The following is a 23335-nucleotide window of genomic DNA, read 5'->3' as shown; positions in this document are numbered from 1 at the left end:
AGTTTCAAGAGATCTTTATATATTCTGGACCAGTCCCCAGTTAGATATATATTGAAAATAATTTCCACCTGCTGTTGGATTGTTTTTGCATTTTCTTAAGGACATCTATCAAAGAACAGAAGTTTAAAGTTCTGATGAAGTCTAATTTACCCATTTTTCTCATATGTTAGTGCTTTTCTGCATTTCTTCTAAGAAATCTTAAGATTATCCCAACATCAAAAAAGAGATTCTCCTTGTTTACTTTTATGGGCTTTATAGTTTGAACATTTATTTTGAAGTCTATGATCCATCTCTAACCAATTTTTGTGTATTGTGAGGTAGAGGTTCATTTTTGACCACTTGGATAACCAGTCGTTCCAGTACCATTTGTTAAAAATTTTCCTTTCCCCATTGAATTGCGTTGGCATCTCTGTCAAAAATCAGTTGACCGCATATGTATGGGGTCTACTTCTGGACACTGTTCTGTCCCACCAATATATGTCTGTCCTACCAATATATGTCTGTCCTTTTGCCAATACCTCACTGTCTTGGTCTTGATGACTGCAGTTTAAAGTCTTGAAATCAGGTAGTGTGAATCCTGTGGGGATTTCTGTTTGTTTGTTTGTTTGCTTGGTTTTTCAAAATTGGCTACTGTCGGTCCTTTGCATTTCCAGGTAAGTTTTATAATCAGCTTGTCGATCCCTGTTTTGCATCTGTCTACTTCTCTTTTCACTTCTGTCAGTTCTCGCTTTGTGTGTTTCAGAACCCTGTCATTGGGCACATACCCACTTGTAGTTGCTATTTCTCCGGATGAACTGACTACTTCACCATTATAAAACGTCCCTCTTCTTCTCCGGTCACACTCCTGATCTTGAAACCTAATCCAGGAGCCACACCAGCTTTCTTGTGCTCATTTACATAGCACAACTCTTCCCTTCTTCTTACTTTAATCTACCTGGGTCTTTATTATTAGAATGTGTCTCTTGAAAACAACATATAATTGGATTTTCATCCAGTGTGATGTATTTGCTTTTTACTAGTATATTCAGTTAATTTCCACTTAGTTTTTGTAATTAATGTACTTGTAGGCATATTTAAGTTCATCTTTTGATATCAGTTTCTTTTGTTCCTCTGGCAGCCCACAGCTCTGTCTTTTGACATTTCAAGTCAATCAAGATTGTGCCTTGAGTTCTGGCCCCTTGACCCCACTCAGACCCCCTCCTACCCCTCACGTGAGAGCCCTCAGGGAAAAGTCAGAATACCCAACATGGTTTCCTTTTTCAAGGGCTGAATCCCCTCCAGTTTTTATCTGCTTTTTGGGTTGCTCTCCAATAACTTCAAATAGTTTTTTAAAATATTTTCCCCAGAGTTTATAATTTTTATCCGTGGGAGATTCAGGCTGGTACATTCCACTACTGGAACCAGAACATGCACTGATTTGCTGTTTGCACTGACCACTGTGTGAGCTCAGGGAAAGCAGCTTGTCATGACAACCTCAAGTTTTTGCCTCCTAGTCCAGTTGGGCACATTGATGGGGCCGCACTGTGCTCTCCAAATAAAACAAGGGTGAGGGAAAGGATAAAAGGAGAATGAAAAGCACTGAAGATAAACATTTCTGACAATGGGAAAGAATGTGGATTAATGGGATTCCTCATAAAGTGCTGGGGGGAACGTAGATTGGCACAACCACGTATGAAAACAAGTTGGCAGTTATCTGCCGAAGCTGAACCTCTGCGTGCCTAATAACCAGCACGTCCACGCCCAAGTATATATCCCAGGATGTTTGGAGCAACGCTGTTTATAGAAGGAAACAGAGTCTGGAAGTAGCCCAAATGCCCACCACCAGGAAGATGGCTACATGGCGGTGCACTTTGCGAACAGAGAACAGAGTGGCAGCAACGCGCACCTCAGCCACACAGCACAGAGCGATCCTGGGCACGTGCTGCTGGAAAGGCTGCACAGCGTGCGACTCTGGTTTGCTGTGTTTTATAGAGCGCAACAACAATCACTAGAAAACCTGGTTTAACAAATCATATGTATGTGATCAAACTATTTTCAAAAAAAGCAAAGGGATGATAAACATAAAATTAAGACAGAGGTTACCTGGGGGGAGAAAGTCAGGGCGAATGGGTACAAGGCAGTTACCAGGAGAGTTATCCATGTACCCTGCATACGTGGAAGTAGGCCAGCTTTTGCTTGGATGTTGGGTTAGTAGATGTTCATCTGATTAATGATGAATCCACGGATAAACAAATAAAACAAAGAAAGAAAAGACACGCATGGACCCAAAAAGAAAAGAGAGTCAGGCATGGACCAAACAGGACAGAGCGGGTCATGCATCAGGGATTATGATTAACCTAAAAAGGCGCACTCAAGACGGCAGGGGGCTGATGAAGAGAATGGCTGTCAATTAGGAAGTCAGGCAACCAGGAACAGCCCCAGGAAGTGACATAATACACATGCACGAAGGCACCTGCAAAGGTGAGAGCTGCCGCTCTCGCACCCTGAGCCCAAGGTGGGAGTGATGAATTCCTGCTTCTCTCTGGACCCTTGCCCTGCCTCCACCAGACCCAGTCTGTGCTCCCCAGACACATGTAGCCCGGGCAGGGTACTGTTCTAAATTAAAAGTGACTGTAACTCCTGTACAACCAGTCCAAGTCTCAAATGCCAAACCCAACAACGCGACTCGGAGCAAAGCTGACAGGGAAACAGCCTCAAGTGAAGGGCATGGAGCAGCTCATCTCTCACCCGCGTCCACCACCCACCCCAGGTGTGTTCCAGGAGCCAGAGACAGGTTCTCCAGAGGTCAGCTCCTAATTAGGAATACAAGAATGTTCAGGGAGGATAAAAGATATTTATAGTTATGCCTCAAAATAGGTGTGAGGGCCAGCCAGTGCCTTTCAGCAGAGCTCTCCTCCCGAATTCCAGGCTGGTTCCATTGATAATGTTGTTTGCTACAGTCTAGCGAACTTCCCTAGGGAGAGAGAGGATGGAAAAACTACACCATAAATATTTATCGTTGCCTTAAAAAACAGAAAAAGCTGCTAAAACCTGGGAGGTTTCTCAGCGTAGAGGTATGTGGGATTTTATTAGAGCCAAGCACCAGAGCACTGCTCTCCTAAGTCAAACCGCAGGAAGCATCACAAGGGGCCATGACAGCCCGCACAGGAAGCTGCAGGGGACCCAGGCACTTGAACAGGCAAGGCACCACAGAGCCATTAGGTAGGTCTGTGGCCATCAGAAGTACAGGCCAGTTAAAATGCCCAAAGGTGAAAGCTCTCTGGCAGGAAAGGCTCCCGTTCCGCACACAGTCACGCTAACTGGTCAGCTGCCTCTGCAGACGGGCCCCAGGGTGCAAGTCTTCCCGCAGGTCCCCAGGCCCGGCGTCTCGCTTACTGATTGGTCCCACTCACACCTATTCCCAGCTCCTCCTCTACAATTACTCAAATCCTTCCTTGTCACTCACTACCTCCTTCTCTTCTGGAATCCGACTGACGTTTAGGTCTCTGATATGAATAGAAACTGATGGTTAAGAACGCCCAGTACTGCTCTGTAATAAGTGAGATTTCCTTCCTAGCACACGGCATACAGACACACGGCGTACAACACAGGGCCCAGGAGACGCATCCCCTGGGGCGGCGCCCGCTGCCCTGACAGAGTTCCCTGCACGACAGCAGACAAATGCTTCTGGGTACCAGGACATGGGACGGATGGGGACCATCTTGATTTTTTTCAATTAAAATGATTTTACCTTTGGTGGGGCATTCATTTGGAAGCTTTCTTCATGAACAAAGCAGTCTATCAAAATCACTGGAAATAAAGTGCCCCTTTCTGGTGATGAGTCAAATGCTCTTAACAGGCTCTTTTTCTTTGGGGGAATGAATATTACCTGCAGCATAACAAACCTGCTGGTTTTCTTTTTCCAGAGCTTCTACAAAGCATCGTGTGAACACCTGCATCGCGGCCAGTACTTCTGGGGCTCCCTCGGTTTCCAGGAGTGCGTACCTGAGCAATGCAAAGCCAGATCACAGCACATTTAGTGATTAATCTGGCAACCATGTGAACCTGAACACATAAAAGGGAAAAATGGTAACATTCTTTCTGTGCCAGAAGCTTCAGCGGTACCTCAAGTCATCAGATTTCAGTCCTTGCATGAGAGCAAGAGAAAACTGTCATTCCTTTTTCTAAAGACTTTGTTTAAAATTGTAACGTGCAGAGCGCTCTTTCTTGGTCTTTAAATTATTAAGCACTTGGTACCCCTTCCCCGCGGGCCTGGAATGCTCTTTATAAACATTTGTGCACCGTATGCATGGAAATGCAACATCCACAGAACTTTTGCTCTTGCAAATGGAGAAACAGGTGCCCAAAGGGTTAAAACGGCTCAGTCAAATCCACCCAGCAAAGTGGTGGAAGAATCTGTGTGTTTCTGGTTTGATTTCCATGCACTTTCATACTAACTTTTCTTTATGTGTGTTAAACAAGCAAACAAACATCAATTCAAACTTTGCTAGCTTTAAACTAAAAACAGCATTTTGACTTACTTCTATGCTCATTTGGCTTAAAGTTAGTATGTTTCAAGATCAACCCAAGGGCTGGGTTATTTGCTATTGTAAAAATTCCTTTCCCCAGTGTCTGCTGTCTGCCCTGGGGCCTCTGCTTCCTGAGTGCAAGGGGGATGGGACAGAGGGCAGATATCATGGCAGCACCAGGACCCAAGAAAGAGGCTGGAAACCCCGCCCCACGGCAAGCTCCCTGGGAGGGGTCCGGCCCCCCACTGACTGTCAGCCATAACCCGACCTGGTGTCCAGGGGTCTCCTCATCTCTCACCCTTGTAGATCCAGTGCACTTACCAAGAAGTACTGGTATTTGCAGAATAGAAATGAGTGTGTTGTAACATGCATAGCTGATTTTGCCTTTCAGAAGAGCTCTGTTAAGAATGGCATTATATACTTTTATTTTTGGTTTTCCTTAGCTTGAAAATCCTTTAAAAAGATTGGTCAGCCCTCCTGTGGTGAAGGGAGTACACTGCTACCCTTTATTCTGAGTTGAGAAAAATCCCACATGAATATTCAATAATTTAAAATTGAATTAAATTCTGCTTTTCCACCATTATTATTAGAACTTTGAAAGATTTTAAAAAGATAGTCACCTTAATTCTTAGGCATTGGCTTTTAAATATACACTGACATTTAGTTTTACCAAAAAGCTCAGAGGGGTTAGATGGAATCAGAAACAATCTCCCCATGCACACCCAGAGACTAGCACAGAAGTTTATATTCATATTTGGAAACTGAACTTACTTAGACCAACTATGAGCAGAAACAGCACAATATTTACCTGAACATTTCATCTACGACTCTGAATATGGCAGGGTGGCAGGCTGCTTCAGGCTGTAAAGGAAAAGACCATGAGAAAGTAAAATATCAGAAGCATTTCATTAATAATGACTTGCTTGCGTCAGGTAAATGAGCCGTCCAGAACAGCTGGTGTCTAGAAAATGGGTATAGATTCCTTTGGGTTAGAAAAAGGAACCACCAGCTCATGGCAAACGCCCTGCATGTAGTTCTCTTGGGGCAAGGGGATTACAGGCAACCTTAGTTTCTTCTTTACCCTCCTATATGTTCCACAGTTTCTACAATAAGCCCATATAATTGGGAAAAAAGAGTCAATAAATATCATGGAAAATTAAAAATGCCTTCTACCGGCGTGCTGGAACACAGACATACAGCCTGCCTGTGTTGCTACTTTTACATAATATCCCTCGTGGGTCTGACCGCCTCACATGACTTACAAGTGCCTCAGAATCAGATGTGGGCCTGGTATCTGTTCATTCCTGCTTGTTAGGAAATGAGTATACAATTATTTAGAATTATCATTGAGGGAGGCAGTGACCACCATCGTGCCGGACTAAATAATGCCGTATCGTAGTGCATTATGAATTTGGCAGCTTAAATTATTTAGGGTAAAAAGAGAGTTAACGAAAATAAAGATACCATCATCTTGCACAATGACAGCAATCTGATTTAACCCACGGATATTTCTGTGACAGGTTTTGGTGGTTTAGATTTGCAGAAGCTGACCTACTGTGGCCTGGGTGGGGCGGCAGTGGGCCTGACCCAGGTTCCATAGCCTTTAGGCCCATAGCTTAAAGCTCAAAGCACGGGGACTAAGCCAGAGGAAAATGACACTTGTGGTCTAAAACGGACATTCTACAGTCGCATCCAAATGTCAGCGAATTAGGCTCTAAAGGGAATTTCTTCAAGTCATATTGAGCTTGATATAACTAGCTTTGGGAAACATTTTTTTCATACCACCTCATCAAGGAAGAGAGAAAAGAGAATACGCTTTGCCTCTCAAGTTTTCTAGACCAAGCCGAAGAAAGAATGGTGCCTGTCTGCCCAGACTTTCTTATCCACACCCTTCGGTGCTGGTGGCTCGAGTTGTAACACTGAACGTGTGCCATCTAGTGCTCACGTGCCGCCACTGCAGGCTGTCACAGAAGGCTCCAGGCAAGGGCACGGCCACTTGTTAAACTGATGGGATAATTTCCTTTCATTTGAAGAGACAGATTTGTGATTTGAAAGTCACAAATCTCTACTCTTTAAGTAGAGTAATCCACACTCCCTAATCCTTCACTGATGGCCATTTTTGTCTTAAAAAACCCCAACAACAACTAAAAATTCTTATAAGTTATGTACTCGAGAAAGTAACTCAGCAGAGCCATGGTTCAACAGAAGAGGGGCAGAATATTTCTTGGCTTTAATTTCCCTGCTTCTCAGCCTCACTATAAATAATAACAATTATTAATATATCACTAGATATATGCCCAGAAAACATCATCAAAGTTTGTATGTATTCATAACGGAAAAAATCAAACCAGAAGGGAAAAGCAAACTGTACACCTTGAAGAAATGTGATTCATCAAATTTGCCAGACCAATTTTTCAGTTTCATATACAGACAATACGGCTCTGGTATGAGAGTGTGTAAGACCAAAGAACACTGTCATGTGCCCACAGACAGATACCCAGAGCCTGAAAATGCAGGCAGAAAATAAGACTAATATTGAAAATGGTACAACAGAACAATTCCTTTTGTTCTAAAGTCTTAACTACTCCAGAGCCACTCTATGAATTTGATGCTAGTAGAAAACCATTCAATACTGATTATAGGGATTTCCAAATGGCAAAAAAGAAGTCTGATCCAACGTGTAGAACAGGGCTACCGTGGAAAGCAAAGGGAAAGCAACGGAGTTCTAACTCAGTCTGTTGAAAAAGGACTGGAGCCTGGACATACTTTTCTTTGACGCAGTGTTTTCTAGCAGAACAGCGCAATCAGATGTCGTAAACGTCTCCAGACTGTGTGGAATCTGCCTGTTCCCTACATGCTGACGGCCTTTCCTCTTATTCTGTCCAAATATTTCAGACCTTTGGTTGCTCTCAACCTGTTTCCACATCCTGTTTTCGCTTTTAAAACGGGTAAGATGCCGGGAGGAAGGGGAACCCCACTGAAGCAGCAACGGCGGAGATCTGATTTAAAACCAGTCTCCCCGGCCACTCCCGAGCCGTGAGCAGCTCTTTCGCGTCGGCAGCCTTCACTGACGGTTTCAGACTGAGACTCTTTGCACTTCCCCAGCACGTAATTCAGGGTCAGTGAGCCCCCTCATGAAGCCCGGAGCGCTCACAGGCCAGGCGTGCGCCCCGCTGACGGCAAATCGCAAAAGCCGACTTAAGCTGCTTTTCTTATCAAGGGACTCCTCCAAATAGAATTAAAGTCTTAATGTATGCTTCTTTGGAAGCCATAAATTCCTCCCCTAAATCTTTACAGCATCCACGTGAGGGAAGAGGCAAACATTTAACCCCTCTGTGTCCTGTTTTACTTGTAAAACGGAACCCTACAGGAACGCAACAGGCCACTCTGCAACCCAGAACTCTGGAGAAGCCCCACAATGCAGGCAGTTATCTTTTCTATTAAAACGAGGACAGAAAAGAAAACCTTTCTTGGGTTCCATCTGTTTGTCTGTTTTTCTCCATCCTACTAAAAGCTGTTCCTTCTCAAGCTCTGCTCCCCTCCGTCTGGCCTAATGACTTCCAACTACAGAGTACTTCAAGTCGAGGGAAACTATGTCAGTCACCAGGAGCCCATCGGTAACAAGAGTCTGCCCTTCTTCCCTCCCCTCCCGCTGCCTTCACTAAATGTCAGAGGATGAACAGAAGATGATGGCGCACTGCGGACCCCGGCTTCCTTTCCTTATGGGCCAGACTGTTCTGGGGTGTGCATCCCTTCCCATCTCTCACAGCTACCCAGAACTGCACTGCTTTACCTTCTCTCTGCCTAGGACAGCCCCTTCCCATCCCTCAAAAACACAAAGGAGGACTAAGTCAGCACCAAGAAGTACGCAGCAGCTGGGCTCTCTAGGCCTGCGTCGTGCGGGAGGTGAGGGAGAGGCCGGCTTGTCACACTGTTCCGTGAACTGTACATATGACATTGACGCTCGCTCTCTGTCCTTGGTGTCTAACCTGTGATTTTCCTCCTAATGCATCAACAATCATTACAAGGCCACCTGCCACTTGAAAGAGGCCTGAGAGCACAGATGAACAGAATTCGCAGGAAGAAATCTTTCCTTTTTTGTATCATTTTCTAATTCTCTGTATGTGTGTGAGACAGAGAATGGGGAGAGGGGAAGAACAGAGAGTACAAACCAAAAAGGGAAATTATACATAATATGAAGTAGTTTACAGACAAATGTGAATGTCTCTTACAGAAAACAAAAAGGCAGTGAAGACACAAAAAATTCAAGCCTTCTTCATTTATCACCCTTCATAGGTATTTTTCCTAAAAATGGAGAAGGAAGCTTTAGGTGAGAGACAAACTGCAATTCAGGAAGCCTTCGATAGATTCTCTTTCATAATCTACTTTTATGCACGTTTATGTAGTTTATTCAGGAATGGTCATTAAAAAAGAATAAATAAATGGCTGATGAGTTTACCCAATAGCCGGCAACCCCATTCCCACTGCACAGCCAACTCTTCCAAACTCTTGACAAGCAGGAGCCCTTGTGTTAATATATGTATATAAATTAAAAGGTGACTGTATTCATCAAAAATAAATTTCTTCTTAAAAAAGATTCTTCATAAGTTTCATTTCAATAAACTCCTTTATTGAGTTAAAAAACAATTTGGTTTAAAAAAATCTGCTTACATAAAAAATCTTCACATCTGTCATGTAAAATAAGGTACCTTTATAAATACGTACTTTTTTATTATATCATTTTCTTTTCTGTTTTCAAAATACTAAGCTTAAGACTTTAAATATCCCTTTTACATTTTAGGGTCTATTTTGTTTCAAAACATTCAGGTTTCTTTCAACAAATTTGAGCTTGGAAAAATTATTCTTTCTTTTCAATCTTTACCAGATGTTGTTTATACTACAAGCAGGGTTTTCTTCAGTACTCCATAATGCAATTATTGTTTAATTAGTGATAAATCTGTCATTTCTGGACTTAAAAAAAAAAACTTAACAAGTACCAAATGTACTTTTGTTTTAAATTTACCTGCGCGCTCTGAGAACGTTAGACACTGGGATGTCAGTTCAGGATGCTGAGCAAAATCTCCCCAAATCTGAAGTTCCTCTTTTTTAGCCTTGCTCAGTGGCCTCTACCCTGCTGGCTTGTGCAGCCTGAGCAGGAAGATAGCTCCTCAGCCCCCTGCTGCTTCTTGGCTCAGCCTCTGAGTGGCAGTGACCTCCCAGGTCAATTACTGCCCTGCTTTGTTTTTGGTTTTTGTTTTTTTGTTTCTCTCCCTTCATCTCCGACTGGTTGTCCTGCATCCTCAACAGTGAACACAGAACTTGCAATCTGGGCCTCTTTCTTTAGAGAGACAACGCTGGGGGATCTGGTGCCCCCCTGAGGTCAATGCTGGAAAGTGCAATTACTGTCCGAGATTTATTTTACCTTTAGCCACAAGCCTAAACCATCTCCACACGTTTCTATTCGACCACTGCGAAACTGTCTACTTCAGCTTTTGTTAAATTACATGCATCACATTAAAGAGCTCAAAAAGAAAGAAAGGAATGCTTAAAGGGCTGCTAACGAGATAGCAGGAAAAGAAAACCCTAGTACATGAGTAAGAAGTTATTCAAGCAGAGAAAACTGACATCATCCAGGATGTGTAGTTAATTCTTTGGTATAATCTTCTATTAAAGGGGAATTGTGTTTGGAATTTTGTGTAAAAGAAGTTTCTTTTTCTTTTGGAAGTGGCTGTGACTGCCAAGTGGAGAATGAAAACAAGAATGCATCTTATCTCATACCAGGGAGGTCAAGGAGGACGCTGCGGTATCTGCATGTTTGTTATTTTTAAGCTTTTATTAGATCAAGAACTAATTTTCCCCCTATCTTTACTGAGGTATACCTGACAAGAGAAAGAACTAATTTTAACTGAGCTATAAAGAGAATACCAGGAGTGTTTTCTGAGTTAAAATCTGAATAAACAAAACCACAACTCAGCTCTTGCCCCACTCCCCTGCTCTTTCACGGGCAAGTCTGTGAAAGCAAGGGAGCCGCTCCCCTGGACCCGGCTGGAGGGCCAGGCGGCATGTGGGGCCGGCCAGCAAAGGAGCACCGGGGAGGGCATGGGAACCAGGGCCTATCCCAGCCCTGGCATGCAGCAGGGCAGCTGAGCACAGTGCCACCCAGCCAGCACTTCTCATTCAAACGTGGAATATAAACAATAGCTTTTTGGGCTCCACAACCACAATTGTAACTGGAAAACATAACACCCTTCTGAGGAGGGGCCAGCCTTGGGAAACCAAACGGTGCCAAGAAAGCTGCGTAATTAACAAGTGGCTTTCACTGCTTTTTGGTGACATCACTTTTTAAGGTCAGGCCTGAAGCGTCGGATTATGGTCTTCCATTGCCTGCTCTGTCAAGGGAAACCCGAGACTGCCTGCTTTTGAAAAGTGTCAGTCTGTTCAGTAGATGACAAACTGAGGTTAACGCCTTGATTTATTTAGGAGCCACCAAATATGGCATGTAGCCATGTACTTGAGGGGAGGTGCAGTCCATAGAAGCCAAAGGGCGAATCCCTAAAGTAAACTTACTTTTATTTTAGAACTCAAAATGCATTTAGAATTCAGGTGATTATTAGATTAGTGCCTTAGAATTCATACATAGTCTTAATGGAAAATACCAGGCCTTGCGTCCCTCAGAGGCCAAAGAACATTTGGGGAGATCATTTCACTCTGCTCAACCTGTGCCACACTTTTATCTTTTGTTTTTTGCAACATCCTGGTAACTATAGAATTTCCAGGGCTACTTCTGGGTAGTCCCAAGAGATGGGAACATAATTAACAGTGCTCCATATAAAACACAGGTTACGTAGACCATCGCATTTTAACTACTCTCAGAATCCAGCTCTACTGTAATAGGTATCAAGTTTCTTCTGGAGGAAAACACAGCAGCCCTGTGCTATCTGAGTCTTCAAGGTCTCTCTGACAGCTCTGCGTGGCCCTGTCCCTGCACAAGATGCTGTGCTGTGATAAGTGAGTCAGATGATGCAATTAGGAAGCAGGCTCTCCAGGCCACCCTTCTAATCACTCAGCCACGTCACAAGCTTATTCCAGCCCGCCTGGTTTTCTGGCACCGCAGGCCCACGCCAATCAAGGACTTGCAGCTCTGTGTTATAATTAACCTCCCTGAACTGCAAGGCGCAGAGAGGTCACATCCTGCCAGTGCCACAATAAATTAAGCCAAATAACACCCTCAGGAGTCCCCTTTTAACCATAATGGAAGCTCTGAATCTCTACACACAGGATCTTGACAAACGCTTTTGTAAATCAACAGACTTCAAAACTATTTGGGGGAGATCATTTTAAACCATAAACTGGAGACTGAAGGTTACACAGTGCGGTGTTTAAAGCGAATGCCTTCTTTCTCTCTCTCTCCTACCCAACAACATTCTGTGTTTACTGATGTGCCGCGCAAGCCCGAGGGCCATAGGTACAAAGGACGCAAAGGAGGTTCAGAGAAGAATCACGCCAACTGAGAGGTCAGTGAAACTGGAATTTTTCTATAGGTTAGAGATTTAAGGAAAATTTAATAAGAACCCTGAAAGCAAGGAAATAGCTCAGTTACTATATTTTGCCATTGAAAGAGGACCAGAGAAAATTAAATTACAGCATAATTTAGTTATCAGTTAGAAAAAAAGATTTAACAAATTTACCTGATAAATTTATTGCATTTATTACCAGTTAAAGGTAATGTTTTGAATGGGCTGGCAGGGGCTTCTAAAAGATCTTTATTTTGAATTTTATTACAATTATTTTTACATAAGGGACATTCTTATTTCTCACCTTACTATGCAACTCTTGTAAATGGTGAAGTGCTAATTTTCCTATAAATATCTCTTTGGGCTCTCCCTGGCTTTCTGTTTATTTCCTTTCCTTTTTTCTCTATCAAACACGGTCAACTTCTCAATCAGTCGGGTCCGGCTTGTGCCAGCCCACATGCACATGAAAGCAGCAGGGCTGCTGGCCAATGCAGCACCTTCGGTAGGCACCTGCGAGGCCCCAGGATGGGAAGGGAAGAGGAGCTGAAAAACAAGGGAGAGGACAACCAGGGGAGTGGACGGTCACATGCGTGAGCCTCCGGGGAATGATCAGGACCCCGAAAGAGAACCGGGATGCAGGAAGAAGGCAACGGACTCATTCAGGATTCCCTTACACAGCCTCAAACGTGAAAGAGGAAAAAAGCAAGGAAACAGGAAGTTCTAACTGAATTAAACAAACAGAAGGTTTCAGGGAGGTGGGGGCTGTGTATACTCAAAGCACAGACTCAGCCCGCCCCGACCCGGCGCTCAGCTCGGCGGGGAGGGCCGGCACCCTCCCCTGCCCGGCATCCGGGCCACCAGCGTCGGATCGGGCTGTCCCCCATCTCTCTCTGATCTAACTTTCTCCACCGGTGCAACGGGAAGAAAATCCGTGCCACGCCTCCCCTAGGTTAGGAAAGCCAGTGAGGGAACTTGTTAGAGCCCACGGAGGTTCCCGTGGTCCCGACAGTCGCCCCAGGCGCAGGACACCTCTGGTAGCTTTAAAACCATTTTTTCAGAGTGCACTGGTCTTTATTCCCGGTCTTACAAAAATGCACATAAATTCCAGAGCTGCCTCCTACAGAGAGAAACCACCCCAAATGCTCCGATTCTGAGGATGGCCCCCAGACACTGGATCAGGCAGCAAGCCGGTTTGCCCGGCCAGCCCCCAGGCCTGAGAGGTCCTGAGGAGAGGGGGCGGGCAGCCACTGCGTGCAGGGGGCCTCAAGGCCGACGGAATTCTTAGCTGTTTTTGTTGTTTTAACCATTTTTCAGGTATTTTGTTTTGTTTCCTTTAAGTATTTTATTTTTCCTCTAGTGAAGGGCTTTTTGAATGCTTTTCTTTGTTAATAGGGTCCTCCTATTAATAAGATCTTCGTTTTTTAAAACTTACTTTTCATGTGGAAGGCAAAATACTGTTTTAGAAGGTCTGTTGTCCAAATGTCAACTCTTGTGATTACGGTATATCTTAAATCTCTCCCTATTTCCAGCACATTTCCAAGGATGCAGAAAAGCCCCTACGTTAGGTATTTGAAAAATAAAATGTAGATAGAAGACTATTCTAAAAGGTGCCAATTGCTCTTTGGTTTACATTTTTCCCCCTTGAGCTGACTAAAGAAATGATACCTAGCAATTTTTTAAAGGATTTTTCTCCATCAAAGCCCAGCACATACCAGCAATGAATCTTTCATAAAGCACTCGATTCTTCTCAGACAATTTCTCTCACTGGAGACCAGCTTTTCAAAAAGATGCAGCACTGCTTTTTCAAGGCTGGGAAGGTGCCGAAGCCAGAGGCAGAGTACAGCTGACACGGGGAGACAAATCTTCTTCCTTTCAGTAAGAAATGAACACAAATTTAAATAGAAATGAGTTACTGAAAAAAGATTAGGAAAGTTCTGAATGCAATAACAAACCCAATCTGTGACCTTTTTTTCCATCATGGTCATAAGCAGTTAATATTTATAGTATCAATGAATATTTTACCAAGTACCCATTTGCAAAATGTGAATATGCTTGTACTTCAACTCTAGAAAAAAAAATGCTTTCATAAAGGACAAAACATACAGTGATGGAAGAAAGAGAGAGATTAAAAACAGTAATGATATTGAGATAGCCAGGTATATGCAGTCCCTAATTTAAGAAATAGTTTGAAAGTATATCATGATGGTTTAAAATATGGAATCAGACCTGGGTTTGAGTCCCAGGGCCCCCACTTACTAACTACATGACCTTGGGAAAGTTACTTAACCTCTAAACCTCAGTTTACTCATCTGTAAAATGGGCCTCTCTCCCTCAGTGTTGCCAGAAGGATCAAATGCAATAACAACACGTGTACAGTGATTAGCACAGTTCATGACACATGGTAAATATTTAATAGCTGTACTCGTTAAGTCTGTTGCAAATTTTCTGCAGTATCAATTTCATAAAAGGTGGTTATGGCCTGGTTGATTCATAGTTGATCCACAGCGTGATACTCTATAACTCTAATTTTGTGCAGCTACATTTCTACAGGAAAATGTATTTGGAGGTTCCTCCTGTGCCAGGTCAGTCAACCAGGGGTTCTGCTTCTCCTGGGAGGGAGCATGAGGCGGACGTCTGTCGAACTCTGAGCCACCAGTGGGAGGGCAGCGGGGCTGCCCCCACGGGGCCCGCCCTGCAAGCACTGGGCCTAGTCTGGCCTGGTGACACTTGCCTTTCTGCTCTCGGCCCTGCTTTTCCAAGGCCGCTTGCCCCTTCATCCATGGCATCACAGGCAGCAGAGTGCTTTCCAGGTTCTGCCAAAGATGTTTACTGCTTTTAATAAGAAAAACAAAAGCTGGAGGCACAAAGGTCCCCCATTACCCCATAACCCCTTCAATGTCTTTCCCTGCACCATCACTTCAGGGCCATTTCTCTGCAGGAGCTGGCACAGAGCCCAGGGAATGGGTACAGGGGCAGGAAATGAACAGGCGAGACCCAGGGTAGCAATTTCTAGTGGTTTCTCTTTTTCTTCTCCCTCAGCATAACTCCTGTAGACCTTGTCCTGGATTAACTCTGGGATAAGACTAGAAGAAGCTGAAGCGTTGTGAGGTCTGTCACAGGAGCAGGCAGAAGGGCAGGAGAAAGGGAGGAAAGGATGGCTTGCATCTGACCCTCTTTCTGCTCTCCCATTCTCACCCTGAGCGTCACCTCTTCTGAGAAGTCATGCTGGACCCTCTTCCCTCCCTTCCCCACACCTGGCAGGGAAGAACTGCCATGGTGCCCCAACCTCGTGTCACCCAGCACGTCCTGGGGCCACACTATGGATGCCCTCTATTGTGGCATGAGTGCTTTGGGCTGCCACTCCCATGCCACCTCCCCTGTCATACTCAATAGCTAGGAGCTGCAGTCACGCATTCAAGGAAGATGACCAAGCACTTACCATGTGGCACTCAGTGTGCCAGGTGCAGGCCGAACAACTGGGAACAAAGCAGACCTAATCTGTGCCCTTGGCAGTTCAGGGCCCAGTGGTAGGTGTACACACAGACATACACCAAATTATGATAAAGGCAATGAAGGAAAAGGATAGGCTGAGGTAAAAGCGAGTAACAGGGGGGCCAATTTAGATCGGGTGGCCAGAGACAGTCTCTCCAGCTGAGTTTAGCTAGAGATTAGCTAGGTGGCAGGAAGGGCCCTCTAGCAGAGGGGAGGAAGCCGTGATGGGAAGAGCAAGATCAGAGGGAGAGAAGCCCCGGAGAGCAAAGGAGAGGTACTTGCGATGAGGCTGTGCAGTACCGGAGGCGAAGTACAGCTTTGGAATTTTATTCTGGGATTCTTTTGGCCCAGAAGGTTTTAAACAGCAGACTGCCAGGATCTGATTTACATTTCAAAGATCACCCTGACTGCTGCATGGAGAGCTGAGGGCAGAGACTAGAGCGGGTACAGGATCCCGGGGGAGCGGGTGCTAGCTTGGACCTGGGCGGCCTTGGAGGACAGAGAGAGAATGTATTTCAGCAGTAATATCAAGACACTGGCAATGAGTTTGATGAGAGGTGGTGAAGTGGAGGGAGGAATCAAGGCTGTCCCACGTTTCCTGAGCTCCAAGATGGATGGACTGAGCGTTTACTGTGCTAGGAAGAAGGGAAGAAAAGATTTGTGAAGGACTTACTAAGAGCTCAGTTTGGGGTATGTGAATTTAGAATGTCTAAGGCACAATCCAACAGTGATACGAAATAGGTCCTTGATTATCCAAGTTGGAAATTCTGGGGAGAGGTCTGGGCTAAAGAGATGTGTTAGGGAGCTGTCAGCTGGCATGGAGGGGCAGGGGAATGGAGAATTCCGAGGGAGAGAGGTCTGGACGGGGAGAGAAGAGGGCCCAGGTCTGTGTCCTGAGGAGTTTCCACAAGTAGAGGAGGAGGCCGAGGAGTTGCACACAGAAGGAGTGCTGGACACACAGGAGACACAGAAGCAGAGAACAGTGTCACCAAGGAGGAGGAGGCAGGCCCGGCTTGACCAACTCTGCTGAGAGGCTGAGGACACGGGGAGGGCATCAGGAGCCCTTCGTGACCTCCCCAAGAACAGAGCGTAGGTGGGGCGATGGACGCTTAAGGCAGAGCCCATGAGAAGAGGCGGAAGTGCAGCCAGCACTGCAGACAGGCTTTCAGGGGGATGGCTGCGCTGGGAGTGACACCAAGAAGCCACCACACAGGGGTGGTGGCCTGTGTGCTCCTCAAGGCTGACTGCTGATGGGCCAGATGCAGAGGACTGGGAGAGGCTGAAGGACCAGCAGCGGCCATTTGTTAAGGGATGACCAAAGCGCTAAGCACTTCACTTGTATTTTCATCCTCACAACAACCCTACAAAGCAGGTACCAGTATTACCCTTATTTTACAGACAAGGCAGTTGAGGTCAGAGAGGAACCAAGGGCTCGCAGCTATGACTGGAACCCAGGAGGTCCGATGCTGGAGCTGGTCCTCAGCCCCAGGTCACAGAGAAGCCTCTCCACTCTGTGGGCAGGAGAGTGGGCAGTGCGGCTCAGAAGTTGGGGGCCTGGCCTGGGGTGAGAGCAGACAGTCTTCTTGGGGGAGCCAGATGCCTGGACTCTGTGTTTGCTCTCTTCAGTGCCTAGGGAAGGCTTTTCAAAGTCCAGGCTGTCCGCTGATCTCAGCCACATTAACAGACCTCTGGGGAAGGATTTCTGTCCAGCTTTCTTGAGGAAGAACATCCTCTGGGAGCGAGGGAGGGTGTCTGTAGCCTCTGTCTCAGAGCCAGAAAGCCCCCGAGGCAGGAAAGCTCTGAGGTGCAGAGGGAAGAACCAGACCGCAGAGGCTCCTCCGTTCCCAAACAGGGATGTCTTCTGACCTGCTCTCATCACACCTGATCTTTTTTCAGGATCCATACGACATAAAGACGTACATCATTAGAAAAGTTTCTCACTTCAGTGAGAGTTCAGAGGCGGCCCCCTTCCCGCGCCCTCTGAGCAGCAGTGTGCATGAAGTGTGATGTCTCCCATCAGGTCACAGTGGCTGAGCGATGCCCAGCAGCACAGAGGTACTAGCTGTTGAGAATGGACAGCAGGTAAGTATGAATAAATGTAAGTAAAAGGAAGCTGGTGTAAAAAGGTAGTTCCATCGAATATCCGAGTTAAAAGATACTGCTTAGTCATAAATTTATGTAAGAGTTACATAAGTTCTATACTAAAGTCAGGAAGTACATTATATTTTTGTTCTAGTCTCAAAGTTTAAAAAACTGAGTGTGTTAACAATTGTCTTTTCATTTCCCTTGATTCAGAGCACACTCTACTAATTGTTGTGAATGATTAAATTTATAGACCCCATGTTTAGTATTTGAATCATCTATTAACAAAAAACTGATTTTGCTCTAAAACATCAAAGACTTAACTCTTAATAGTTAATCTTGGATGAAGGAATCACCAAAGCAATATGATCTTAATATACTTGCATAACAAAATTTGGTTGGACCAACACATTGGTATTCTACACAATATTCTAAATTTGCACCAGTTTGGTTTTGAAATAAAAAATTACATTACAGTGAATGTAAATTATATCTCAATAAAACCAGGAAAAAAGGAGGCAAATAATAAAAGCAGAAATACAAATGACCAATAAAAATATGCAGACTTTCAACCTTATTAATAGTAAAGACAGGTAAACTAACACTCCAAGGAGGTATCATTTTTCATGTTCACATCAGCAAATGTTCAGGTGAGTGACAGCACCCAGCACTGAGGCAGGCACAGGGGACGGCTGTCCTCGGAGGGGTGGGGGGCAGGGAGTGGCTCTGCCCTTCTGGTTAAGTCATGTGACACCACCTAGTAAACTATAAAATACATATCCCTGGCCATCATAACTATGCTTTTGTGAATCTGAATGGCAGAAATGAAGGCATTACTTGCAGGATATTGACTGCAGCGATGTTTTAAAGACAAAATTAGAAACAACCTGAATGCAAAATAGCTAAATAAATTAAGGTCCATTCATATCAGGGAATATGTTCCTATTTTATAAGAATGAGCTGGATCTATATCTCTTGAGGAATACCCAAGACATGCTAGTTAAAAAGCAGGTTCCAGAGTCATGTGTATGGTGTGATGCTGTTTTTGTTTTTGTTTTTGTTTTTTTTTTTTTATAAAAAAGCTACTTAAAAAAGAGAGAAAATTGTTTTATATAGATTTCTATATGTTTGCAAGAGCATAAGGCATGGTTACCAGAAGTACTGGAGGGTGATAAGGAGGGGATAATTGACATTTTCTGTATGTACTTCTGTATTGTATTGTTTGACCTGATAAAATGAATATGTATATTTCTGTGGGGATTTTAAAGAGCCAATAAAGCAAAATAAAGAAAAAAATGTCTTTAGGAACAGCGAGAAGTTTCATTCTCTTCAACATGTAGAGTCACAGACGCTCTAAGGCTGGCCTTTCCTTACTTTATCTATACTTCTTCTGTCTACCCAGCCTGGACACTGATCAAAATGATGAATTCAAGAAAAACAGGTTGAGATAAAAACCTGGCACTCCAAAACTGCTACCTAATAATCACAGGACATTTTCCGCATTACAGCTGTTTTAGGAAAATGATAGGGTGTTTGGGACTTACGAGTAATACATTATAATTTTCTCCTTTAATATACTGAGGACTAGGCTCCTGGTCTGTTCTTTCATGTAGAACATCTTAAGAGTCTCAGTAACAATTTCTGACCCAAAGCAGGAGAAGCCTGGACAGGACACTGCTTTGTCCAACATCTCCCACTATTAGGTTCTTTTAAACAGATGTCTCCTTGACATTTAAAGAAAACATACTTTGTTTCCCCAACCACTCAATGTAGTGAGTTAGTTGTGTGCTCCATCATCTACAAAAAGAGGAAGGATGTAAAGAAACTGGTCCAGCTGCTTATTAATAATTTTGGCTCCATTTTTTTTTATAGCTGTAATACAAAACCAGAATGTGGAATTCAATTCTTTGCAAGAAAGTTCTTGATGAGGGTGGTGCCCATCAGCGAGGAATGTATTCTAACGCTGTCTGAGATGCAGAGGAGAGAGCAAAGAGCTTCCTCACTTGAGACAAATGCAGGCAGTGTTCCAACCAGAAAGAGATCAAGGCTGCTTGGGCTGCCGGAGAAGCCCCCCAAAATCAGGACCAACTTTTCTGGAGAACTATTTAATTCCAAGGAGCTGGAAAGAATAGTCTCTACTACATCTCAAAGGTGTATTCCCATGAAAACTCGATCTAAGAAGTACATCAAACTCGAGGAAACCGTGCCATCGTTATCATGGCTAAGTGCAGAGAAGTCACTTCTCAAAGCAAAGAGCAGCAACACCAGGCAAGGAAATGTCCAAACCCAAACGTACTGGAATGTCTATTTCAAATCAACACCAGCAGGGTTTTTACTTGAAAAGTAATTTTTTTAGTGACTAATTTTGTGACCGTATCTTATTAAGAAAAAAAAAAAGAAAGAAAGAAAAAAACGGTGACGTTAGGAAGTCTCAATAAATGGCTAGAGATGGAAGTTGTGGTTGCTCCTAGTGCTTTGCTGGTTTTCTGTCCTTGGTGTTACACTAGCCTTTCCTTGTTTAGACGTTCACCTATCCTGACAACAATGAAAGCCTGATCTTTCTTATCTGAGCTGAAAAAAACACAAAACATGAAGCTTGGTTGAAGGTCAGATTTTTCTTGTAATTTTTTTTTCTTATTAAGCATCGTTGAAGGCTGTATTAGTTTTTTCAGCAATGGGAATTTAGCTGATATCTGGCCTTAGTTCAGTCGTAATTTCATTAGGAGAAGAGACAAGCCTAAGAAAACCTAATAAAACATTATCAAAAATAATACAATAATTATTAAAGTCAACAACAATGATAACAGCAGCGTTGTGCTTACAGTGACTGAGTGTTTATCCTGGTGCCAGGCACCGTGCTAAACATACCGTAGGCACTGCACCCATTTAAATACGTTGGTGTGCCGAGGACAAGTCTGTGTCTGCTTCCCACCATAATGGTAACAGGCACATCTTTTAACTCTGAAAAGTGTTATGGTCTGCAAGTTATAACTGTATGCTCAGCGTGTTTTAACACTCCCAGCCAGCCTGTGAGGTCAGTTGGTCAGTCAGTCACGCACCCATTCCTTCTTTCATTTGTTCATTAGCTCATTCATTCCAGCGTGCAGAAAAAATTCTCCATCCAGTCGTCAAACTTCCCAATATTTTTGAAGCAATGGATTTAGATTTACCTTAGAGGACATGTCAAGCAGAAGTACTTGTACTCCATATACTTATGAAGGAATTGCAGGAGCCCTCCCAGAAAGGTTTTACGCAATCTGTTGCCTGCAGGTGGCAATGCCAGGGATAGACTTGAGAAGTCAGGCTTGACTTTTAGGCCAAGAAATTATAAGGTTCCTCTGGGTTACCTAAACTGCAGAGATGGGTAAGCATATGCTGTTTAAAAGAAGACACGCTGCCCATTTCTGAAAATACATGACTGTATTTGGAAGCTAAAGCCAAAGACACCCAGCCAATTGTAAACCAGATGAAATTCCGCTGGTAACTGTGGTAAGCAAATAGTTGGAAGGCTAAACACAGGGCAGGGCACATCGGTCACAGAAAGTATGTGGTTTCTAAATGACCACGCAGCACATCTGGGGAACTGTTCAAGGGGCCGGGGGTAAGGGGGTGCTGGTGTCGGGGTGGTAATTTGCACTGACTGATCGAATCAACCTCCCCGTGTCAACATGTGGCTGGGATGCTCTGTCCATGGGAAAGTGTCCATGGAAAGCCTCCAGCCCTTACGCCACTGTTTGGGGAACTTGCTGAGCTGAAGCCATAGGAATTGGACAAGTTGAAGACCACCCAGCATTTCTGGACAGTCTGTTCCCTACGGATTAGCAGACATAATTTTCCAAACCAAATAAATTTTATTAGTTGCTGAGGGAGAACATGCTATCACAAGTAAAATAAATAGCAAAGGACTTCAGGCCTACTCATGGAGCTGCAGCCCTCGGCTGTCCGTCTGAGCACTGCGGGTGGAATAAGGGTGGCTATTCTCTAAGTGCATCTCCTTCTCGCCAATAATTTCTGCAACAGCTTTGTGGGGTTTCACAGAGGATGCCGAGGGGCGTTCCCCTTCTCTTTCTCTTTAATTCAACCCTTGTTGAGAAAGCAAGACTGGAAATACAGGTTGCTAAGACCATATTCTTTGATAAAAAATGTATTGCTAAATAAACCAGAACAGAGCTACCAAGGTGAACGCCAAAGAGCAGTTTTACTTAAAAATAAATACTCCGAAAAAATGCTTTGGAGTGTGAAACACCTGCAGCCTGTACTTGGGTAAATGATGTGAAGGGCACACGCGTGTGAGGCACACTCACCAAATTCTACAGACTTTCAGACTGATTATTACTCAGTATCTTCCTTAAGTAGCAATAATAAATGATCAGACTTCTTAGAAAATTCAGACTCTTGGATAAATTTTGACGTAAGTTTGGAGTAGACAGAAAAAAAGACTTTGTATTTTTAACCATGAAAATTATGCCCTCATCTTTTTTAAAAAAAAATCTAAGAATCTAACTTTCTTTCTTTCTAAATCTTACCTTCACAAATTCCTAGATAACATTTTATAAAAAGTGAAATTAAAATATACATTCTAGTTTTTAAGAGTTATGTATGGAAAATGACAAATACTCTACTGGTAACTACTTCCTCTGAAAGAATGATGGCAGTTTTGAGGTTATTCATTTTCCAAATGTAATGATATAATAAAAGACAATTTGAAGATGGGAAGCAGTTCCACTTATTATGGAATGAATGAATGAATAAATAAACCCACAGGAATAAGAAATATCTAAAATCTTTATGTGGAAAATATGTAAGACTCCTTAAGATCATAAAAGTAAACCTGAACAAAATGGAAAGATGTAAGTGCTCTTGGGTAGGTGGAGAGGAACCCTTAACATCATAAAGCTGCCTGTTTCCCTCAGTTAATCTATATATTTAACACGAGCCTCCCTGCAAATAACATGGCCTGACTTTTCTGGAAATTGACAAATTGGTTTCAAAGTTTACTTGAAAGATAAAATAATCAGGAATTGCCAGGCAAACCCTGAAAAAGAAGAGAAATAAGGGGGAATAATCCTATTGTATACTAAGCATATTAGAAAGACACTGTCACTGTAACAAAGTCGTACTTGTGAGTGACTATACAATAGGCCAAAGAAGGAACAGGAAATAAGAAGACAGGCAGAAATGCACACAGAAGGTAAGTGCAGTCGGCTCTCTGTACCCATGGGCTCTGCACCCGTGGAGAAGGAGGGCGGACTGTACCACCAACTATACTCTGCCATTTTATATGAGAGACTTGGGCATCCATAGATTTTGGTATCCATGGGAGTCCTGGAGCCAATCCCCTGTGGATACTGAGGGATGACGGTTTGATTAAGGGAGATCTTAAGTCAGTGGAGGGTTGAGGAGGTGACTGCACCCTTTATCACACTCAAGATGGTAGAATGCTCTATAACATGAAAATGAGGAAAAGCAACAAAATTACTTCAACAAATACTTTGCAAAACAAAACCAAAAAGGGACTGGGAACCTACAGATTGAAAGAGACTTCCAAACCTTCCAACCAAATGCAATGTGTAGACTTTGTACTCGTCATTCCAGAAAAACCACCAGGAGAATTTACTCTGCTCTCTGCCTAAATTTGTGGTGTTGCTAAGGAATCAGTGTCAATTTTTTGATATAATAACAGTAATGTAGTTATGTATTAAAAAATGCACCATATAGAGACTTCTTATTTCCTGTTCT

At 43.7% G+C, this 23335-nt stretch overlaps 1 protein-coding gene across 8 annotated transcripts in view; it reads right to left on the bottom strand.

The window, feature by feature from the left end:
* Nucleotides 1–23335, bottom strand: part of FANCC (FA complementation group C) — a 182714-nt gene that overhangs the window by 16852 nt on the left and 142527 nt on the right. For all 8 annotated transcript variants that reach the window (XM_032477467.1, XM_032477466.1, XM_032477469.1 and 5 more), the window contains 3 exons: nucleotides 13735–13891; nucleotides 5317–5369; nucleotides 3885–3984 (listed from right to left, as the gene is read on the bottom strand). In XM_032477467.1, coding sequence (XP_032333358.1) covers nucleotides 3885–3984; nucleotides 5317–5369; nucleotides 13735–13891 — 310 coding nt within the window. The remainder of the gene's footprint in view (nucleotides 1–3884; nucleotides 3985–5316; nucleotides 5370–13734; nucleotides 13892–23335) is intronic.

This window comes from Camelus ferus, chromosome 4 (genome assembly GCF_009834535.1).
Source record: "Camelus ferus isolate YT-003-E chromosome 4, BCGSAC_Cfer_1.0, whole genome shotgun sequence".
NCBI lineage: Eukaryota > Metazoa > Chordata > Mammalia > Artiodactyla > Camelidae > Camelus > Camelus ferus.
This window is presented reverse-complemented; position numbering and strand designations above follow the sequence as displayed.